The sequence below is a fragment of the Poecilia formosa genome, unplaced genomic scaffold (assembly GCF_000485575.1).
Source record: "Poecilia formosa unplaced genomic scaffold, Poecilia_formosa-5.1.2 Scaffold175, whole genome shotgun sequence".
In the NCBI taxonomy this organism is placed as follows: Eukaryota; Metazoa; Chordata; class Actinopteri; order Cyprinodontiformes; family Poeciliidae; genus Poecilia; species Poecilia formosa.
Window position 1 is genome coordinate 1,287,794 of NW_006800114.1, and position 22,486 is coordinate 1,310,279.

Genomic DNA, 22,486 nt, shown 5'->3' on the forward strand with positions numbered 1-22,486 from the left:
GTCCGCTCTTTTCCTCTATTTGTCATCTTGCTGATTTTTACAGAGACCAGTAAAGACAATGTTGCAGTCATCTAAGCTACTGAAACTAACAAGCATGCACTAGTCTTTCTGTGGCCTGTGTTGATGAAATCCTTTATTCTGGCGATGTTTTTTAAGTAAGCTGGTTTGGTAACAGAGATTTTGTGCTTGTGAACTTTTAGATCCAAGTCCAAAGCTGCACACAGGTTCCTTGCATTCTCTGTGGTTTTTAGGCCAATTGATTTTTTTATTGTTTTTTGTCTAATGATCTTTGCCAGAAGTAGGAGATTGGATGTTGGTTTGTAATTACATACTGATGCATCTTCATTTGTTTTCTATAAAACAGGTTTATCACTCCAGTTCTAAAAGCTGTTTTTCAAAACTCAACGGTCAGTAAAAAGGCAGCAAGGTGTAGATTTCAAGTTGTCAGAAAGATATAACTCTCACTCATTTCAGCTCTTGATAGTAAACATGAATATTTCCACATAAATATGATAGACGAAGGTTTCATCTGTGAGTGGTTGTTTTTGTGGCTGGTTGGTTGGTGATTGAAGAACAGAGCAGATGTATTTAGCAGTGAGAACAGCGTGGGAAAGCTGTACTTATCCACTGGACATTATTCTCACCAGCTCTTTGAATAATCTCCCGCTGTCTTTTCTCCTTTGGCCTTTTCTCCTAGTCAGTGCTAGCTAAACATCGACAGGAGGAAAACGTGAGTCATCGAGCGTTAGCCATTCTGCTCTATTATGATTAGACTAACATTGACAGTATAATTGTTTACCTAAGCTACACGTGAGCGAGTTGCTTCAGAAGGTTCCTTGAGCACGATAGCAGCAATAGGAGGCTGAAGGGAGTGCCATGCTGGGAAGTGGCTCAGCAGGAAACACCTGTGGAGAGTCAAGGGGCTTCTCTCATACGCAGGCTCCTTCTGTTTATGCATAGGATATCCTCTCTGTGTTGACAGCATGCCTTGTGTGTCTTTCTGTATCAAACCAAAGAGTGAGAGAATAAAAGGAAGTTCCTCCACCGTGGAAAGTTGAGGGGAAAACTCCTTACTACCTTAATTCAGTCCTCTCACATGACAATTGGTGTACTAGTTAGCTTCTAAAAAGCCCTATGAACGTTTAACTGTGTCATCATGATGAAAACATGCAGTGAGATGTTCTATATAATAACCATGTGACAGAAATGAAGGAACTTGAACTTATGCTGAGTCATAAAAATGTGATTTTAACTAATGAAACACTGGAGATTTATTTGGACATCTTTGACGTGTTGTAAGTCTAGAATACAGTACCTTGCGTAATATATACTCATTAATTTGTTTGTTCCCCATATAAACATGTTAATACCTCAGACATCATTGATTTTTGTTGGACATACATTTATTTTCAGTTCCTTTTACAGTTTATCTCCTAAATAAAATCACAACATTTTTATTTGCAAAATATTTTAAATTCACAATAATGTACTGCTTTGTATATGTCTGTCACATAAATTGCTAACAAAATTCATTGAAGTCTTGGATTGTGATGTCACAAAATGTGGATTAAATGAATTTCATAATGTATTCTAAAACTGTTAATGGTTTAATGAGATATTTAATTTTTAACCAATCTTTAGAACATAAAGAGACAAATATATAAGTGGAAATATTTTAGATATCTTCTGAGTTAAAATTACATGTAGGTAACTGTGTCAAAAATACCGAGTTAAAGTCGTAAAAGCGCCGTCGTCACCTAGCCAATAGCATAGAAAGAATGTTTTTTTTTCTGGCCAATCAGGTGTATTGAGGGCGGGGCGAATGGGAGTTCTTTCTGTTTCTTTTATTTCGCTTCAGCACCTTAAACCGGACGTAAGGGGTTACGTAAACTCACGTTCAGGGGTAACCTTACCCTCATGTAACATGCAGGTCCTGCAAAGTTACGACAGATAACCGGGTACGCAGTTTTTAAAAGAGGGGAGACGCAGTGTATCTCCCGGTTAGTTATGGAAAAAGTCCGGAAAGATGGCAAGAAGAACCCGGCGGCGACGGCGAACATTCTGTCCAAGATATTTTTCTGGTAAGTGGGCGCAGAGGTCTCCGAGTGGTGAACGGTTTTTTTTTTATCAGTAGTAATTTCGCGGGGAATTTAAAAAGTGGACTCGGTGTGACTTTCCGCATTCAGCGCGGTCACTATTCATTTTACACAAAGTTAGTTTGAGGAAACAACGTTATGAGCGAGCAGGAATTCTGCTCAGGTAAAAGAAACAACCGGACATGTTCAATGAATAAACCAATGAATTAACGTCCTTTACGCAGCGCAGGTGTTTTAGATTAGGCAGGCGCAGTGAAGGAGTTTCTTCTAAACTTCCTTATAACTTATTTAATTTTTACATGACTGTGTTGGTTCTCATTTCATAAAACTTTTTGCGGGGTTGTGTCTTTTTTGATAAACTTTTAGTATGTATTTTTTTTCCTTTTCAATTCGTAACACGTCTTTAAACTAAATAAAGCAGTCTGAATCACCACAGGATTGTTTTACGACATTCAGAATCCATTTTTATTATACTATTATTACAGTTTCTTCCTTACCTATCTTTATTCTTACACCGATACACAGAGCAGAAGGCACTTTGGGTTAAAAACGTATCCCAGGAGGAAATAAATAAATAAAAACTAGTTTTAGTTACTTATTTATTTTACCAGACTGCTGAAAGTTGATTTGTGAGGCTTTGAGATAATAAACGTAACTATAGATCTGATTTGAGTTGTTTCTTGCCCGATTGATACCAAAATGCAGAAAAAAATCTCTCCTGGATAATTCTAAGAATTTTCAGATTGAAAAAGTTATATATATATATATATATATATGTGTGTGTGTGTGTGTGTGTGTGTGTGTGTAAATAGCGTGTCACTCTGACAGATCCTCTCTGATTTTAGAAAACTCTTTTCTTTCTATTTGAGAACTGAATGTTTCCCTCACCTCTGGCAATCTCTTCTGTCTGGGTCATATATCAGCTGACCCTTAAGAAATGGCCTAGTGCAAGAGCGCATACAGTCGGGGTCAGGCTTTGCACCGGGAATCTGACACAGTTTGGAAAGTTTCAAGCTGTTGATTTGCTGTGTAAAGTTATCTTAACTCCAAAATACAAGAATTAAAGACTGATTCATCTGTCGACCAAACACTTAGAAAAACACACAAACCTATTTATTACATGGTAGTCTGAGTCATTTTCCCTGGTTTGTGCCCCGAGGTCTGCCTCCATCAGATTAGCAAGAACTGTTTCACCAACATTTTCCAGTAATATTTACAATCTTTAGTCATAGCTGTGAGTCTTTATGATGGATTTTTGCATCCATTTACGAAGTTTCCTTTTTATTTCCAAGACGGTGTGGATCTAATCCGCTGAATGAAATCATGAATTCCTTTCAACCTCTCATCTCTTCATCAGGTGGCTGAACCCTCTGTTCAGGATTGGCTACAAGCGCAGGTTGGAGGAGGAAGACATGTATGAAGTACTCCATGAGGACAGGTCAGAGGTGCTGGGACAGGAGCTGCAGAGGTACACAAATTTACACATCTGCACGAATAAAGGCCTTAAAATATTTTGAAATAAGTTGGTCTTTAGTCTGTTTTTTTTTTTTTTTTTTCATTCACAATTTTGTCTTAAATTTTGTCTTGACAAGACTATTTAATCTTGTGTATTCTATGTTTTTATTTTTCGTGTGCTTTCATTGGACATTTCTGTCGGGCAAAAGCTTTAGGCACACTCTAGATTATTGAAGCTACCGCTAACTAGCTGCTAATATGCCCTTGCTAGTGTAAATGTATTGACAGAGTTCATACATTCCTGTAGATTAAAAAAACATTAGAAAGATTGCATTGTATGAAAGTATGAAGCAGGAGAAGACTCAAATGAATTATATATTCTATTGAACAATAAAGGTTTTTATAAAGATTTGGGACAAAGGAACACAATGTTGATGTTGAAACACAGTGGAGGCAGCTTCAGGCTCCAGGATAACGTTTGTTCAGAAGTAAAGGTAAGAAGTTGTGATTTGTTCTTACTCAGGAAGTTTTGGCTCAAAGTCACCAGGGTTCTGCTTGAAAGCAAAAATTGTCAAATGTGTCCAAATCCTGCTTATTTTTTAACGTAAAAAGATAAAAGATAAATGGATAAATTTGCTTCAACATATTCAGCTTTAACTGGTGTTTGTTCAAAATGTTACTTTGCTCCTCGGGTGCTATTTGACTTCATGTGGAAGATGGCTCAGTTTCATTCTCCAAAAACGACCAAATATTGAACTTCTAAAGCGTTTATCGTTTGATAATTGAGCTTGAAGAGTTGTCCTTGAAAACGTGTGATTTCAGGTCTGTCATCTGTTTTGTAGCCTGTTAAAATGTTGTACGGTTGACTGCCGTTGCAGTTCAGATGAAGGAAATATCAGCCGTGCAACGATGATGATGATGATGATGATGATGATGATGATGATGATGATTATGATGTGGGTATTTGTGGGAATGGAGTTTAACTTCCTGATAGGTCAGTTTTTTCCCCTGAAGCACAGTAAAGTCATGGTAACTTAACAGATTATCTGTTATGTTAGGACCAAAACATTTAATTTTCATGCCTTCCTCCAAGCTATGAACCACTATATATCAGATTATGACATTTCTTACAACCACTACAGAGATGGTAATATACCCTATGAACAAATCTGTGTTTCCATGTCATTCTTTAATAAATGGTCTTTTTTTTTCATTTTCAAAAAGCAAACACTGTGGTACAGTGTTTAAGGTTGATGGTCACCCATAAATGCGTCAATAAAAGCAACAATGACACAGAAACTGGACATTTCTTTAAAACTAATTTAGACTAAACGGAAATGTGTTCATCATTTGATCCCAATCTTCTTTATTCTCTGCATATGTGAATTTTTTTCTTGAATAAAAACTAAAGTACATCTACAGTGAAACTGTGGATTGGAAGCTTCATGTTTACACCTTTTTCTTTTTTTTTTTGTAATGTCATAAAAATCTGACATTTCAACTTTTTTTTTTTATCCACTCTACCTTCTCTTGTTTCAATAATGGAACAAATGATTGTAATGAGCGGAAAAAATCTCTTCTATAAGAAGGTGCAACCTTTGATTTGATGATGAGTTATTAAAGTTTGCACCAGTGTTACTGTAGGCTGCACAATGCTGATGACTGTTAATGTGTTCAAACCTGCCTGTGACCTGCTGTAACTCACTGCTGGCTTTATTCCTTAAGCAATGCTGCTGCCGTCTCAGAGGCAAGGCTCGGCTCGGCTCATCTTGAGCCACAGATTTCTAAGCCGATAGACCTCGACTCATCCGCTCCTGGTTCTTCTCCGTCACAGATACTGGGACCAGGAGGTGCAGAAAGCTGCCAAGGAGATGAGGACACCTGGGCTGACCAAAGTCATCATACAGTGCTACTGGAAGTCCTATGGAGTGCTGGGAATCTTTACACTTCTAGAGGTCAGAGGTCTGTCTGTGTGAAATGTTCAAGGTTCTGACACAAACTGGGAAAATAGGAGTGTATACTTGATGCCTTTATTCTGCATCCTATTGTGTAAAACTCATTCATCCATTTTTTATTTTCTATCCATTTATTTCTCAGTCTTCCCTCTCTTCCTCATTATAGTCACATTTTTGTTGTTGTTGAATCCTATATTTTTAAGCTTGCACCGATCCACATTTTTCACTTCCAATATCGATACCGATATCAGGTTTATTATCGGCCGATTCTGATGCAGAGCAACAATGCTGAATTGACTTAAAATGTTTTTCCTTTCAAATGCAGACATAAATGTTCTCAATTACAAACATATTTGATAACTCTGCACCAGCGCAGAACACTTAAATACACCAATAGCTTGCCAATATCTTGACATTCAAAGTTCCAAAGAATATCTGATTTTTTTTCCTGTTTTTATGAAGTGTTTTTTAATAAGGAAATACTGCATAAATACTGAATGAAAAGTCTAAGTAAAATTTCTTATCTTTAATCATCTTGTCTCTGCTGGAATGCAGGAGACCATCAGAGTCATCCAGCCAGTTTTTTTGGGGGAAGTGATTCAGTACTTTGAGAATTATAATCCAGATGACAGAAAGGCTTTGAATAAGACTCTGGGCTACGCAGCCGGCCTCTCCGCCTGCACCATCGGCCTGGCAGTGATCCATCACCTCTACTTCTACTACGTACAGAGAGCGGGCATGAAGATCAGAGTGGCCATGTGTCACATGATCTACAGGAAGGTCCGTATCAGGGAAAACGAGGATCTGATTATCATTTAGCAGTTTAATCCTGGCACTGCCTGTCAGATCAGATCAGTTTTCCTTAACCATGGCTTTTTTCTTTTTTTTTTCTCAGGCTCTGTGCCTGAGCAGTTCAGCCATGGGAAAGACCACCACAGGCCAAATAGTCAACCTTTTATCCAATGACGTCAACAAGTTTGACGAGGTATGAGAGAATGAGCTGCTGTCTCTTTTTCAGGGTTTAATGCTTTGCAAAATATTTTATATATCACTTGAACTTTTCCACCTTATTATAATGTGTTTTAATTGACAACACAAAGTAGATTTCCTTCTAAATGTTTTACAAATTAATATCTGAGATGTGTGAAAATTAATATATTTTTGATTTATGTGTTGATGGTGGATGTCCAAAAAGTTTAATATATTTTTGTAATGAACTGTATTAAAGGTTTATCACATGTATGAAAAAGGCATGCAAATAAAATCTGAAGTATAGGAATAAGAATAAAGCACCAAATATGAAGAAGAATGGTTGGTAAAAGTAGGCTGACAGCAGGATAAATAGCTGCAGGAACAATGCAGCCTTTTTGAAAAATTAAACTCTCAAATGTTTACTTCAACTTCAAAGCACAAATTTAATTTCTACTTTGTTTCTTTTTAAAAAAATGCTTCAGTTAAACTGGCATGTATAAAACCAAAAAATGTGGGCTATTTTTCCAAAGTATTTCCCACTTATTTACAGGTTTAAATTTTGCTCTATTATATTTAGGAAAATGGGACACAGGGTTATCACCTCCTCCCTCACTGTTAGAGAATGTTGCTTGTTACTAAGCCTCTCAACCACTGTGCGTTATGTTGCTGTTTACTGTCTGTTCCTGTAGGAGTCGAAGCTTCACCAAATATTTGTGTAATTTTTTTCACATTCTGCAAGTTTTTCTCTTTTTTTTCATTCCATTGTTTTTTTTTGTGCACAGTCTTTTCTCTTTCGGTTCTCCATTCCATATTCATCAGGTGTGTTGATGCCTTTGCTTAGCAGTGACAGACATCCTCTAAGCTATCCAACACTTGGTTTGTGCTCAAGTTAAATTATACGCTAGGGTTGGCGCAGTGTTAGAAAATGATCAAATGATTCATTTCTGAGGTTGTCGGTTAACATAAATGTTTTGACCCAAAACTGCACCGGCCACCGTGCGAATGCCCGATTGTCAGTCCACCTGGTCGTGTCAGAGCTGTTGGCAATCTGTTCACCACAAGCTGTGGAGGGTCTCCGTTTAAGGCCTCATTACCCTCTGAGCACTGAACTCCGTTTGTTTGTCAGGAATGTAGAGTTTGTTGTTAATCTGCGGGGCAGAGCGCGCTGTGAGGGAGTTTGTTTTCTGGCAGTGGGTGGGATGGTCATTGGAGCACGTCAGGCTTTCATACCTGACTGGACCTGAGCCTGTTTGTCAGAGGGGAGAAGAAACTCTCACCTTGATGGAAACTTTGATTGATTTGTTTTTTTTCTACTGTTGTGTGTTGTAGTTGCAGCTCAACACTGACTCCCTGTCTCTAGGTGACGATTTTCCTGCACTTTCTGTGGGTGGGGCCACTTCAGGCAGCTGCAGTCGTGGGGCTGCTGTGGGGTGAAATTGGCCCCTCCTGCTTGGCGGGAATGGGGGTCCTCCTGATCCTGATGCCCACCCAAACCATGTTTGGGAGACTCTTCTCTAAGTTCAGGTAAAACACACACACACACACACACACACACACCAGATGAGACCCTTGTTAGGATGTAGCTATCCACCTGCTGCTGATGTTGAAGCAGCCTATAAAATATGTGATGTGATTCTTCTGTGCTGGATTCAGTGACCATCGCTGTCTTGATCAAAGTCTTTATATTATGTTTTTACAATAATAAACTTTATTTAGAAAGGCTCAGACATAAATGTCATCATTTCATGGGCTGTACCAGATTGTAGCATAAGCTAATTCACATCTGCAGTAATTTGATAGGTTATATAAATGGTTATACAATACAATAATAAAATAAAACAGAAAATATAACACTACAAATTGCTTTCTAATCACAGTACACAGACTAACACACACATGGATGAACTAAAGCAAGTTGATAGACCAAAGAAAAATAGTGCAAAGCAGAAGTAAAAGTCAAGACTTTCTGGATTTTTTTAGAGATGAAAATATAAATACACAAATCATTTTTGTTCGACTTCACATTTATCTGCTACTTTGTCTGACTGTTATATAAACTCCAAAGAAAAATGCTGAAGTTTGTCATTTATAAAGTTTATTTACCTGCACATAGAAAGGACATTTTGATGCAGAAGTGCATCTCCAGCACACTCAGTGTCCTACCCTTCCTTTTTAGGAGTAAGACCGCCGTGCTAACAGACAACCGAATCCGAACAATGAACGAGGTTGTATCTGGAATGAGGATCATCAAGATGTATGCCTGGGAAAAACCTTTCTCTGCTCTGGTCTCTGAGGTCAGAAGGTAAAAACAAAAACTAATGTCATGGACAGTTCAAGTTCCACAAACTACCACAAATTGTAAAACCTCTAGTCAAATATGTGCGGCTAATTATATGACATCTTTTAGGGCTTTTCCTGCCTATTTATTAACAACAGACATAATCTGTTAGTCCCCACAGGGAAGTTACCAGTTTGGACACTTCACATAAACATTAATAAAGTGCAGACTGGTATCAACAATTACTTTCTAGATTACGACTAATCTGAAAGGTATTAGACGTGACCACTGAGACTTTTCTGAAAAAAAAAAAAAAAGTCTGTGACAAAAGAGGAAGTTATTTTTTAGCTGTGAAGATTTGTTCTCATCAGAAAAATGTTCAGAGTTGAACTTGCTGATGCTTCTCTGTTGCCGTTTTAGGGTTTAAGCTTCATGGGAGTGTTTATTGTTTTATGGTTGGGAGATTCTTCTGTCACCTTACGTACCTTTTTGTTGTTGCAACGTGCATATACTTCATCACATAAGGATACTGTGAGTTTATAGTAAAAGAGTCTTAGAAAACAAGAGTTGACTGTATATTTGTATGTTTTCTGCATTACAATTGCAAAGGAAAATGAAAGCTTTAAGAACTAATTACAGGCATGCATATTTGCTGTGTTCTGCTCCGGTGCGCACTTCACTGGTGGAACAAAACCATTTTTGAAAGACAGGACTAAAGTTGATGCATTGAAGAGAGTAGATGCCAGGGGCTTTATTTTTTAATGATTTCAGTGTTTTTAACATTTTTCATAAATGTAAGGGTTTGGAGATCAATGTTTGTTGCTCTGTACATGATCTGATTGTGCCCAAGTGGTAAAACAAAGATTAGCTAAAGTTTCCAGTCTGAGCATCTGGCATGCTGATGGAAGTTAAATCTTGGTGACAGCATTCAATCTGCAAAGTTCCTCAAGTAAGGCTCTTGTCGGGTCATTGAGAATACAATGCTTGAGACTTTTCAGTGTTCTTTCATATGATGTGCTGAGCTTGCTGCTGGACTCTGGCCTGGAGCTGTGAATAAAGGTCCACATCTTGGAAGCTGTTAAAAATGGAGTGTATTTTTTCTCCGAGCAGTGTGTGGCCGTCTGCCATAGAACATCCAGGCATAAATGTTCAACAGTCATGAGTGAAAGGGTAGCTAAGACCGTTTTGGCTGCACTAAAGTTAAAATATTTTTATCTTGGACCTCAGAGGCAGGGTGCTATGCTTGACGATGAGTTGCTTACTTTGTTTCAGTTGAAATTGTGTTCAAAAATATTTTCTTGTCAAATTATTCCCAGAGGAAATGAAATGTAACCCTTACAAAATCTCTTGAAAGGAACACTTTTTTTCTACAAACATATTTCTAATGGGGCTTTTGATACAATTGGTACAATTGTTTCAAAGAGAACAAACTTATTGCAACTCTACCACACACCAGGGCTGCACAATACTAGGAAAACATGCGCTGATATTGGTTAGTGTTGTGATAATAATATAACTTGTGATTAACAAATGACTCAATGTTGAAATTGTTTTGCTGTGGGTTCTTGGTAAACATAGATGTCAGATAATGAATAGTCTGCCCAGTTAGATAAAAATAAATAATTATTTCCATCTCAACAACAATCTTTTTTTTCAAGTTTCTGCTGTTTAGTCACTGATCTGACTTTTACAGATATGCTTAAATAACTTGGAAAATGTGAATACCTTGAGTTTCATACAAAATGAATCCATACATTTTAGTACCTGGTTTGATTATATATGAAATTATCATAACTGCACAGAGTTACAAAACTTATGAAGTTAGTGTTACCAGTTCAGTGCGTCAACCATGGACAGAAAATTTGATTTTAATATGTTTGTTCTGTCAACTATAAATCTAGCTCATCTCATCTCTGCTATCACCATCACTGGTGTACTTAAAATAATTTAAGATAAGTAAACAACACTTAGCTTGGCATGGGGAAGTTAAGCCTGGCAGCCCACCAGTCTTATTGTAAACTGGGGAAACCCCTGCTCTCTCCTGTGGTACCTGTTTGAAATTACACTGTCATCCTGAAAGAAGTCAAGTTTTTTTCTGATTATTGCAATGGACAGTCCAAATTACTTTCAACAAAACTTCAGTACTGGTCTCTGTCGTCTTGTTGCTTAACCAAGCCGACTCTAATCTGCCTAAACCATCCGACTATGTCTCTTCGTCATCCTAGGAAGGAGATCTCCAAGATCATGAAGAGCTCCTACCTGCGAGGTCTCAACATGGCCTCGTTTTTCTGCGCCAGCAAGATCATCGTGTTCATCACGTTCACCATCTACGTGATGCTGGGGAACCCCATCTCCGCCAGCCGTGTGTTTGTGACGGTGTCGCTGTACACGGCCGTGCGCCTCACCGTCACGCTCTTCTTCCCCAGCGCCATCGAAAAGCTGTTTGAGAGCCGTGTCAGCGTTCGGAGGATTCAGGTATAAAAAGAACTCAAAACTCTCCGAAATCAAAGGAGAAGACGACTTCATTCATTCGGCGTCAAGGTTTAGCATGTAGCCAAACTAAAGTTGATTGAGTGGAAATAAAGTGATATTTGCTGTGTGCCAGGTGTAACCATGTCATAGATTAACTGTTGCTGAGCTTCAGTGAAGTGTCAGTTTTTAAAAAAATCATCATGGCTTTGCTTTTATTGACAGAACTCATAAAGATTGATCCGTCCCGTTTCAGTGCTGATGTCACTACTATTTTATCGCTCTCATGTTCAGCTCTGTTGGTCTGTTATCTTCCACTCCAGATTTCATTGTAGTTTTATAACCTCATGGCCACCTGACTGCTGCAGTAAACCACGTCCATAAAAAACACCTGAGTGAGAGACAGGAAGTTATTTTACACTTAAAAATCTAAATTCATTGCTTAGTTTGACTAAATTAAATGAAACTTGAGCTGCTTTTAGGTTTAAACTTTATGTATAATATTAAGACGACGTACATGGACACAATAAGTCAGATGAAACATTTGATGCAGTCTATGGTAAAACATGTTTTTAAAGTTGATAGAGATTTCTGGATAGGAAAATACTCAATCTAGTCAATACAATCTTTCAGACAGACTCAGTTCTTTCTGTTCAATCCTGTTTTAAACTGTTATCCTTTAAATCAGCTGTATAGGACCTTCTTTATTTGTAATTTTAAAATCTGTTTTCTCTTTCTTGTGGTAAAGGAGTTCTTGCTGCTGGATGAGATCACAAAAACCAGCATTGCTCTTTCAAAGGAGGACAGGAAGGATGTTGGTGTGGAGCTCAATGATCTTACCTGCTACTGGGACAAGGTGGGACTCCACCGTTTATTTACAAATGTCAAGAGAGAACTGAAAATTAATCTTTTTTTCTAAGCTGGAGATTTAATTCTGTGGAAAGTTAGGTAAAGTAAAAAAATAGTTTTGTTTTTTCCTCCAGAATTTAGATGCTCCGACCTTGCAGAGCATCTCCCTCTCTCTGGATTCGAATCAGTTGTTGGCTGTGATTGGACCAGTCGGAGCTGGAAAGGTCAGGCTTTGCGATTCCCAGTGGTGTGAAAAAGTATTGGCTTCCTAACAAATCTTTCTTCCTTCCTTTTAAGAGTCTACTTTCTAAGAACGTGTTGCTCTTTAAGATCTCTAAGCCTACTTCATGCTGATGACCCAGAGCCATCAGTCAGCTCCTGACATGTTTGCATTTCCATGCAGTCGTCCCTGTTGAGCTCCATCCTGGGAGAGCTTCCTCCTGAAAAAGGGGTGCTGAGGGTCAAAGGTCAGCTGACCTACGCCGCCCAGCAGCCCTGGGTGTTTCCTGGAACCATTCGCAGCAACATCTTGTTCGGGAAAGACCTGGAACCTCGGAAGTATGAAAGAGTCATCAAAGCCTGCGCTCTGAAAAGGGTGAGGTGGATTCTCCCAATATTTTTAGTATTGAAGTTATGATTTAAAAAAACAAACAAACTAAATTATCTTTAACTAGTGCTGAAACGATTAATTATGATTAATTGTCAACTAATTTAGTAGTCGCTTAAGCGTTAAATGGAATATACGGACACAAAAAAGACCATTTGTTGAAAGAATAACAGAGCAATAATTAAGCAAAAATATATACATTTTGCATTTAAGATGAAAACTTTTTCTGTACGTTTGTTCTACCCACAACTCCTCAAGTAGCAGTTTTAGCTTCACCTGGTTCAAATTAACTAAAGAAATGCCGTGTTTTTGCATATTAGGCAATAAAATATTTATTTTCTTGTTTTAAAACAGGAATTTAATTATTTGAATCATTTAATGCATTTCTGATATTATATAAGAAAGGGTTAGTTAAATGAAAAATCTGCAGAATGTACCAATTTTTAAATCAGACTGTCAGGATAATTTATTACTAAAATAATTGTTAGTTTCTGCCGTTATTGTAAGACATCAGTGTAAATATAGAAAATTTACTTTTTCACCTTAATAGAAAGGTTTAACCAAAGCCCAGACTCAATGTGTGTGTTTGTGTGTGTTTACTTCTTCTGAATGTAAAAAGCTGGGCTGTTAATGTTTGCTAGGCTGATTAAAGAAGAGGTCAGGGAAGAGGTGTCTGATAAATGAGTTACCTTGGATGGCTATGAACGGATCGATTGAACGATAAGCCCTGTACACCATGATCAACTTTCTGTTTTATTTGAAGTTGTCACTGATCAGCCTTTAAATTTGCTGATTCATTGTTGGTGTTGAAATCTTCTTTTTATGTTTAATCCCCACGAACCTGTGCATGTTCGTCCTTTTACCCTTTCTAAGATAAGTTGGGGATAATAGTCATTGTCGGTCTTCTAAATGTTATGCTTTATGTGTAGGACATGGAGCTGCTGCCAGACGGGGATCAGACTCTGATCGGGGACAGAGGGGCCACCCTCAGTGGGGGGCAGAAAGCCAGAGTCAACCTGGCCAGGTAAGCAGGAAACTGGACGAATTGAGATGCATTTGTCCAGGATAAACGCTGGAGTGAAGTGTGTTCTGTTTCAGGGCTGTGTATCAGGACGCAGACATCTACCTGCTGGATGATCCTCTCAGTGCCGTGGATGCTGAGGTCGGCAGACACCTCTTTGAAGAGTGAGTCCCATCCAGTCTGCTCAGCTGCACGCTTCATTAATCAGGACAATAGATTCCCTGAATTTCCCAGACAGGAAATGGGTGTAAAGCCTCTGATTCAGATCCCAGCCAGAGGAAGTTGCTGTAAAGAGCAGGGTGGAGACCTGTCAGCGTGCTTACTGGAACTTTCCTCTCTTATTGGCCTTTTGAAGGTCTTAGTGTTTTTGTTCAGGGTTAAACAATGGCCGACAGTCCTTTGGTTTAATAAACCTGGAGTTAGAGCTTCTCATTCCTGCTTGCTGTCATCAGGTGCATCTGTGGGCTGCTGAAGAACAAGCCTTGCATCCTGGTCACCCATCAGCTGCAGTACCTGAAGGCTGCAGACCAGATCCTAGTACTAAAGGAGGTTGGTTTGAATACTTTCTCTTCCCTGCATGAACACAGCCTGTCCCGTTTGTCTCCTCTACCTGGCAGGCTTAAACTGCTATTTATCAGCAACATTTCCATGACCTCCAAAATCTGGCTGCACTGCATTCTGTTCACAGGTCAGGGTGTTAATTAAGAGCAGGGTGGAAGCTCTGTAGTGAAGGAAGATTATATTTACTGATGTTTTAAAGCATCAAAGCAGCTTTTAAATCTCAACCTGTTGCACAGCTGGGAACGGCTGCCATCATTCAGATCAATTGTAGCTTTGTTTCTGAACGTTGAAGTGAATGCTTGTGGAAAACTCCTTTGACAGGTTAGTGAAGGGCGTGAGTTTTAACTCAGGCTAAGAGGTATCGACTTAGGGAAGTTAATAAAAGTGCTCTTTTCATTTTTAAACCATGTCTTCTCTTGTTTTACAGTCATTTGCTACATTTTTTTTTTTCAAAATCAACTGAATCAGCAAAATTGAAGAAGCTGAATACTTTTGCAAAGCACCGCAGTTTCAGGTTTCTCAACTGACTTGAATTGTTCCAATAGGTCATAGGGTATATCTGTGCTCATGTTTCCACATGTCTTTGTGTTTCTTTTCTTTCTAACTAAGAAACAGGGATACAGTACAGGGTCTGTTCATCCTTCAATATCCATATTTAAGGCTAAGAGATGTATTTAAGACATTTTAAGGCCTTACTTTTAGATAAATCGCTCATCTAAAATTAAGGCCTTAAAATGTCTTAAATTAATTCAAAGTAAGTTGGCCTTACAAACGACCAGCCTTAGGGAAGCTAATAAAAATGTAATTAATGTGTGGAGCACAGCAGAACTTTTAAGACAGTTTAAACTCGTATCTAAATTAAAGGCCTTGAAATGTCTTAGATTGGATATGTATTTAGATATTTTAAGACATTATAAAGCCTTCATTTTAGAAAAGAGTTTAAACTCTTATTTGAAATAAAGGTCTTAAAACATCTAAAACTACTTTATAAAAGTAATTTGGCCTGTAATACTTAAATTTTGTATGAACAGAACTAATACATATTGCATATTTTATGCATACAAGATTATCTATCAGGCAAAAGTTTGAGTCACACTAGTATCTTCATTGTGTTCTGTGACTCAGGACTGTTGAGGCTATTGTTAACTAGTTGCTAACATACCCTTGCTAGCCAGCTAGCTTTCTTTCAAATTTCTTGCTAGCTGGCTGGACAAAGTTAGTGCATTTCTTTACAGATACAGGTCTGAAATTCCACTATTAAAGGTCTTAAGAAGTCTTAGCTTTGAGTTGATGGAGCCTGCACAAACCCTCATCCTGTTGGTGAAAAGTTACGATAACAGATGTTTGGGTTGCCATGATTTGGGGTTTTCTAAAGCAAGAAATAGAAAGCTATAAATAAAAGCCTGTATTTCGCTGCTGAGATGTGTAGTTGTTGGCAGCAGTCCATAAACGACTCTGGCTGTGTGTGTTCATCAGGGCCACATGGTGGCAAAGGGAACCTACACGGAGCTGCAGCGCTCCGGACTGGACTTCACTTCTTTGCTGAAGAAAGAAGAGGAAGAAGAGCAGCCGCAGTCTCCAAAGGACATTTCTCCCAGGAGCAGAACTCTGTCTGAGATGTCAGCTCTCTCCCAGCACTCCTCGGTTAACTCACTCAAAGATGGAGATCACTTACCGGTTGGTACAGCGGTCTGTTACGCCCCCTAGTGGTCCACCATAAGTTTCCACAGAGAAGATGGGAGTTATTTGTGCAGCTGGTTCACATTAGTGTTTCTTATCTTAGCGTTTAGTTACTCAGACATTTTAAATTACTTTTGTAGAAGTTTAGAGGAGAGTTTTAGTAACATTTTTGTTTGATGGAAAATTTAAAACTGACCTTTTAATTTTCAATACAAAAAGTCAAATGACTGAGTGTTGAAGCTGTGGTTTTAAACGCACGCTACCATGAACACAGCAGCTGATTCTGCTGCTTTACATGCATTTGCCCTTTGCTTCTCTAATTTCAGGTCCTCTTTTTCTTTGTCTAGTATGACTTCTGGTCACATTTGGTCTGTTTGTGTGAAGAGTCAGAAGTGCAGCTTCATTTTCACACGTGTTATTAATTAAACCACAATAATGCTCTCCTTATTGTTGAACCTCTTTAAGATAACATTAAAATAAGTTATATCTATGGTAATCATGCTTGTTGGTGTTCCTTGCCAGACGGAGGCGGTCCAGGTGATACCGGAGGAGAGTCGAGCTCAGGGAACCATCGGGATGAAAATGTACCTGAAATACCTGAGAGCTGGAGCCAACGTCGTCGTCCTGCTGTTTGCCGTGCTGGTTAACCTCCTGGCTCAGGTACAGCAACAACAACCCAGCCATTTATATTAGGAAATATCAAAACAAGTAAGTAATCATGCTTTCTATTGTAGGTATCGTATGTGATGCAAGACTGGTGGCTGGCGTACTGGTAAGGAATTCTCTGTGTTCACCTCCTGATGCTAACAGAGCCGTTTCCTCATTTAATCTGCCATGTTTTAGGGCAGGAGAGCAAGACAAGCTAAGCAGCACTAATAGCAGTATGGCTGCAAATGGAACCAACACCAACACAACAAAGTTGGATTTAGGTTTCTATCTGGGTGTTTATGGAGGTAACCTGCTTCACAGTCTGCCCTGTTTTTTAACTGTTTGTCTGCTTCCTGCTGATCAGAGTCCTGCTGGTTTCCTGCAGGTCTCACTGCCGCCACCATCCTGTTTGGCTTCATGAGGAACATCATCCTGTTCTCTGTGCTGGTCAAAGCTGCCCAGAGCCTCCACAACAACATGTTTAACGCCATCCTGAGAGCGCCCGTACGCTTCTTCGACATCAACCCCATCGGTAAGCGAAGAAAGCCTCATTAAACACTTTGTGATCCAAAGAGAACTGAATGTTACATTCTCACTTGCTGCGTCTCTTCAGGAAGAGTGTTGAACAGGTTTTCTAAGGACATCGGCCAGGTGGACTCCATGCTGCCCTGGACGTTTACCGACTTCATTCAGGTGAGGACACACACACAGGAGGAGTGGGAGATATGGACCTAAAGTTTTATTACGATATTTTGTGATTTAAAAGTGACGACAATAAAAGTGACGATTAGTACTTTTATTAGTATTTATTACTACTTTTTTTTGTATTTAACAAACAAATGATGAACTCTAGCTTTAATCCTCTTCAACTAACACTGACGTTTGGGTGTGAACACGTTTGCTGTGATTTTTAGGTGTTCCTGCAGATTCTCGGTGTGATCGCTGTGGCAGCGTCTGTGATCCCATGGATCCTCATCCCGGTTGTGCCTCTCCTCGGATTGTTCCTCTTCTTGCGCCGCTACTTCCTGAAAACCTCCAGAGATGTCAAACGGCTTGAATCCACCAGTAGGCGTCTCAAATGGATTGAGTTTTATTTTGCCATTTTGTTGCTTCTCCCTGACGAGTCTTCGTGTCGTGCAGCTCGCAGTCCCGTCTTCTCCCACCTGTCGTCGTCCCTTCAGGGCCTCTGGACGATCCGGGCTTTTGGAGCGGAGGAGCGCTTCCAGAACGCCTTTGATGCTCATCAGAACCTCCACTCAGGTTCTGCCTCTCCCTGCATGTTTACGTCCACTGATCTCAAACCTTTGTACTGACGTTTTGTGGTTGTGAACAGAGGCCTTCTTCCTCTTCCTGACGACGTCTCGCTGGTTCGCCGTTCGCCTCGACGGGATGTGCTCCGTCTTCGTCACCATCACTACCTTTGGCTGCTTGTTGCTAAGAGACCGTAAGCCAGAGTCGATCAACCTGCACTTCTATACCACTAGAGGGTACCAGAGTGTAACCTTCAGAACTTTTTCTGCCATCAGAGCTGGATGCTGGTTCTGTTGGGTTGGCTCTGTCCTATGCAGTGACTCTGATGGGAATGTTCCAGTGGGGCGTCAGGCAGAGCGCTGAGGTGGAGAATATGGTGAGACACCGCTTAAAGTAGAAGTTATTGAGCTTTACATCATGTTATGAAGTTATTCCCTTATCAAAAACACACCTGGAGTGTTTCCTTGGTTCTCTTGTATACATCTGAGAAATCCTCTAATCTGCTGTGGCAACCATTCAGCTGTACAAAACACCTGGAGCATCAGAAGAGCCAACAGCAATTAGCAAACACCTGGTGGAACTGCACATCTGCTGTGCTGTTGCCTTTACCAGTGCTGGTAGAAACGTTGTTAAAGGGTTAACAAAGGAGAGATGTGACGAAATCCTGAAGGCAGAGTTTTAAAAAGAGCGGTGGTTTTTAAAGAGACAGAGGCCCAATTTCAATGCGTTAAATTACAAAGTTAAATTTATTTCAAGTCATATTTATATAGTATTTTTATAATAACTGAAGGTAACCTAGTTAGAGCTATAAAATGGCACTATGTGGCAGGAAGATGCATAATACTGGTTCTTTGACTCAGTTTATAGAAGATCATCGAGTCTCATATGGGAGCATCATGCTGTCTTTATTGACCAATAGGGAATAACTTTGACATAGGAAAATGAAGAAACTTTTAATGATCAGATATGAATAAAAACGCTAGAAAATACAGATTTAATGCATCAAATGCATCTAGTAAGGATAAACTAGGCAGAGACCATCACATTTAATTAAAAAAAGTGCAATAAAGTTGTTGGTGTGAACTTCATCCACAGATGACCTCAGTGGAGAGAGTGATGGAGTACACTGAACTAGAGAGCGAAGCACCCTGGGAAACAAAGAAGCGTCCTCCTCCTGGTTGGCCAAGCAAAGGCCTGGTGACCTTTGACACTGTCAGCTTCTCTTATAGTGACGACAGCCCCAGGGTCCTGCATGGCCTCCAGGCCATGTTTCGGCCCCAAGAGAAGGTGAGAGGTTTGTTATCTAAAGCCGCTGTGGATAGAAGCTGAGCGTCCTTCGTTTGTCAGGTCGGGATCGTCGGGAGAACCGGAGCTGGGAAAAGCTCTCTGGTCTCGGCTCTGTTCCGCCTGGCAGAACCTCAGGGGAAAATCTACATCGACGGGGTGGTGACCTCTGACCTGGGCCTCCATGACCTGCGCCAGAAGATGTCCATCATTCCTCAGGTGAGCTCAAAGTGGAACTGAGCTCATGTACACTCATGTGAATCGTTTCCCCATTTGCCACATTAAAACCACCATCAGTATTTTATGTCAAACACATTAGAATAAATGAAGTGGAATCAAAATTTGTTTTGCTAACAAAAATTCAGCTTTGACAAGTGGAACCAAGAAGGTTCTTGATTAATCTAAAAGCTCAGCCTAATTAGATGGAGAGCATCTGAACAGCATTATTGAAGTTTTGCCAAATATTCTCAACTGTATTCAGGTCTGGACTTTGACTGGGCCGTTCTTACACACAAGTTTTGTCCCTTGGGCTGTATGTTTGTCCTCTATTGAGCTCTATATTCTCATTAACTGAGAATATTCCCCGTCTTTAAAGACAATCCGGTGCTGCCACCACCATGTTTTGCTGTGAACATGTTAGAAGCTTTTATTCTAAGGTTTAAATTCCCACAGGTGGATTTTTAACATGTTCTTATTTCTGTGACTTGTGAACCCAGTTGGTTTTGTTTCCAGGACCCGGTGCTGTTCACAGGCTCCATGAGGAAGAACCTGGACCCATTTAACCAACACTCAGACGAAGAACTGTGGAACGCCCTGCGAGAGGTCAGCACCAGCTGCCTGTTTCAAACATGACCAAGATGTTTCATATGATTGATTAGAATCCAAAAATGAATATTATGCTGCAAAAAATAAAAAATAAAAAAAATCATCATTTAGAGGCCAAACTAAGACATTCAGTCTAGAGCCAGAGCTTACCGTTAGTGAACTGAGTCTTTGGTAAATGAAGCTTCTGTGTTTTAGTTGCTGACGTCCGTTTCCTTCAGGTGCAGCTGAAGTCCGTGGTGGAGGAGCTGCCTGGAAAGCTGGAGACGGTTCTGGCCGAGTCCGGCTCCAACTTCAGTGTGGGTCAGAGGCAGCTGGTGTGTCTGGCCAGAGCCATCCTGAGGAGGAACCGCATCCTCATCATCGACGAAGCCACGGCCAACGTGGACCCCAGGTAGAGCTGCTGTACATTCACTACAATTCAATTAAAACAGTATTTAGTCCATTTATAGTCCAAGTTATGTTTTTAATTTACTTCAAGTCATCAAAATTTATTGGTTAATTTCTTGTACATGAACTGTAACATTGGGATGTTGTGCTGTTGTCACAGGACAGACGAGCTGATCCAGAAAACCATCCGGGACAAGTTCAGGGAATGTACCGTGCTCACCATCGCTCATCGCCTCAACACCATCATAGACAGCGACCGGATACTGGTGAGGCCATTTTACACACAAACTACGGTTCAAAATTCATCAGCAGCAAACTCTCAATAAAGTTTATATTGATTTCCCACTGGCAGTTAGCATTATATGCAGGTGGTAACAGAAACGGAAACAAAGAGACAGTTGGAGTCTGTGCAGTTTCTGCTGAAGATTAATTACCACCTGGATGACAGTGAAAGTTTCCAGTTTGTGTTGCCTGGAGCAGAGATGTTGCTTTAAAGGTGGTTTTTTCCTCAAGTCAAATAGCATTGCTTTAGGTGCATGTCTGCCTGGCATTACATTACTGTAAACTTTTTTAAATAAATGTCCCTATAACATGAGATAATTTGTGGAAAAAAATTCAGCTCCTCTGCTTCCTCTCTGTGGTTTGACTGTCATTTGCAGAAACAACCAATCAGAGCCAGGAGGAGGGTCTTTGTGCTGTCAATCACGCTGCTGAAGCTGTGCTAATGGTGGAGGAACAACTTAATGCTACTAGAAAACCGTTTATCTCCTGGTATCAGAAAGCAAGCTCTCTTCCTGGCTCTGACTGGCTGTTTCTGGTTGAGCGGTGTATTTCTGCAGTAGGACTTTGTAGTCCTACTGCCTTGTGGCAGAGGAAGTCGGATCATCCGTTGATGTTTTTCATGTATAAAAACTGTGTTGTGTAAATTCCAGGTGTATGGGTTCCCTACACAAATGTTGTTTGTGATGAGTGTGTGGTTTCATTTGCAGGTTCTGGACGCGGGGCAGATCCACGCATATGACGAGCCGCACATTCTGCTGCAGGACACCGAAGGCATCTTCTACAAGATGGTGCAGCAGACTGGGAAACAGGAGGCAGCAGCGCTACTGGAAGCAGCCAAAAGGGTGAGCTTGAGTCATAAAAGTTAAGCCAGGCACAAGTAAGAAAATAGACTGACTTGAAATGCATCTCCAGGCTTACGACAGCAGAAGCCGTCCCAGCATGGTGAACGGACACGCAGACACAGCCGAGGTCAACTTGGTCATCTTTGAAACGGCTTTATGAGACGGGAGACGTAAAGTTGCTTCGGTACCAGTAGAGTCCAGAGAGGGCACAGGCCGAGGAGCTCTGTTCTCCGGAGAGAGCACCGACCCACTGCAGGGAGGAGGCCGGCGTCCGCTGCCAGGCAACCGTTTGCACATAATGCTGCTGGTTTGTGTAGAAACTGTTCAGATAGAACACTACATGTTTTCTATTTATGTTCTAAGCGGCTTCTATGTAGAGGTGCCTTAAAGAAGTGGTCTTATGATTGTTTCAAAGTGCCTTATTTGTGTTTTACAGCAGTTTTTATTTTAGTTGTTAAAGTGTTTTATCCAAAGATGCTGTAAGAACTGTTGGCATTGTTGCACAAAATGAGCATCCAAAGCTGAACTTTGTATATGTTGAAGATTTCAGTAAAAATCATTTTTTACTTTGTTTTCAACTCTGTCCTTCTTAAAACCTTGACAGGAAACCCAACCAAGCTGAGCATGTCATTTCTGCATGGTGAAAAAACTTGAATATATTTGCAAATTTAACCTCAGGTGTTGATTTCTAACACTCAGACACTTTACTGGACCCAGCTAGAAAAGGTTGCTAAATTACATGAGTAAACTTGCAGTAGATAAGTTTTTACTATATTTGTTACAACTATTTCCATCTGAAGAAACGCACCGCTTCAGATGAAAACCAACCAACCAGAAGGAAGATCTTAGTGTTATCATTCAGCTAAATGTGCTCCTGTCAGAAAGGCTCTGTAGCAGGGAGCAGCACATACAGAAGCTTATTGAGAGCGCCAAGATCCTCCTCCTAGCTCTGATTGGTTGTATTTCTGTAGCTAGCACTGGGGGAAAGCGTATTGTTACAAAATAGGAATAATTTGAACAAAAG

General features: G+C 40.0%; 1 protein-coding gene across 1 annotated transcript; it reads left to right on the top strand.

Moving 5' to 3' along the window:
* Positions 1–1,850: 1,850 nt before the first annotated feature.
* abcc4 (ATP binding cassette subfamily C member 4 (PEL blood group)) lies at positions 1,851–22,033 on the top strand. The gene is made up of 31 exons (XM_007565429.2): positions 1,851–2,081; positions 3,454–3,564; positions 5,386–5,506; positions 6,062–6,286; positions 6,402–6,491; positions 7,839–8,002; positions 8,655–8,780; positions 10,982–11,231; positions 11,974–12,081; positions 12,209–12,298; positions 12,478–12,669; positions 13,611–13,705; positions 13,780–13,866; positions 14,155–14,251; positions 15,740–15,940; positions 16,466–16,603; positions 16,678–16,715; positions 16,787–16,896; positions 16,977–17,123; positions 17,205–17,284; positions 17,506–17,656; positions 17,732–17,851; positions 17,925–18,035; positions 18,118–18,218; positions 18,938–19,129; positions 19,190–19,345; positions 19,859–19,948; positions 20,170–20,342; positions 20,499–20,604; positions 21,328–21,462; positions 21,533–22,033. The coding sequence occupies exons 1-31, from the start codon at positions 2,008–2,010 to the stop codon at positions 21,620–21,622; spliced, it is 3,969 nt and encodes a 1,322-aa protein (XP_007565491.1). The 5' UTR covers positions 1,851–2,007; the 3' UTR covers positions 21,623–22,033.
* The last annotated feature ends 453 nt before the right edge of the window (positions 22,034–22,486 follow it).

Bases quoted from the DNA above. Each gene is read 5' to 3' on its own strand.
- abcc4 (XM_007565429.2), top strand. From the start codon at position 2,008: ATGGAAAAAGTCCGGAAAGATGGCAAGAAGAACCCGGCGGCGACGGCG. The intron at 13,867-14,154 runs GTGAGTCCCATC...TGCTGTCATCAG, and splicing joins GGCAGACACCTCTTTGAAGA to GTGCATCTGTGGGCTGCTGA. The intron at 14,252-15,739 runs GTTGGTTTGAAT...TGTGTTCATCAG, and splicing joins AGATCCTAGTACTAAAGGAG to GGCCACATGGTGGCAAAGGG.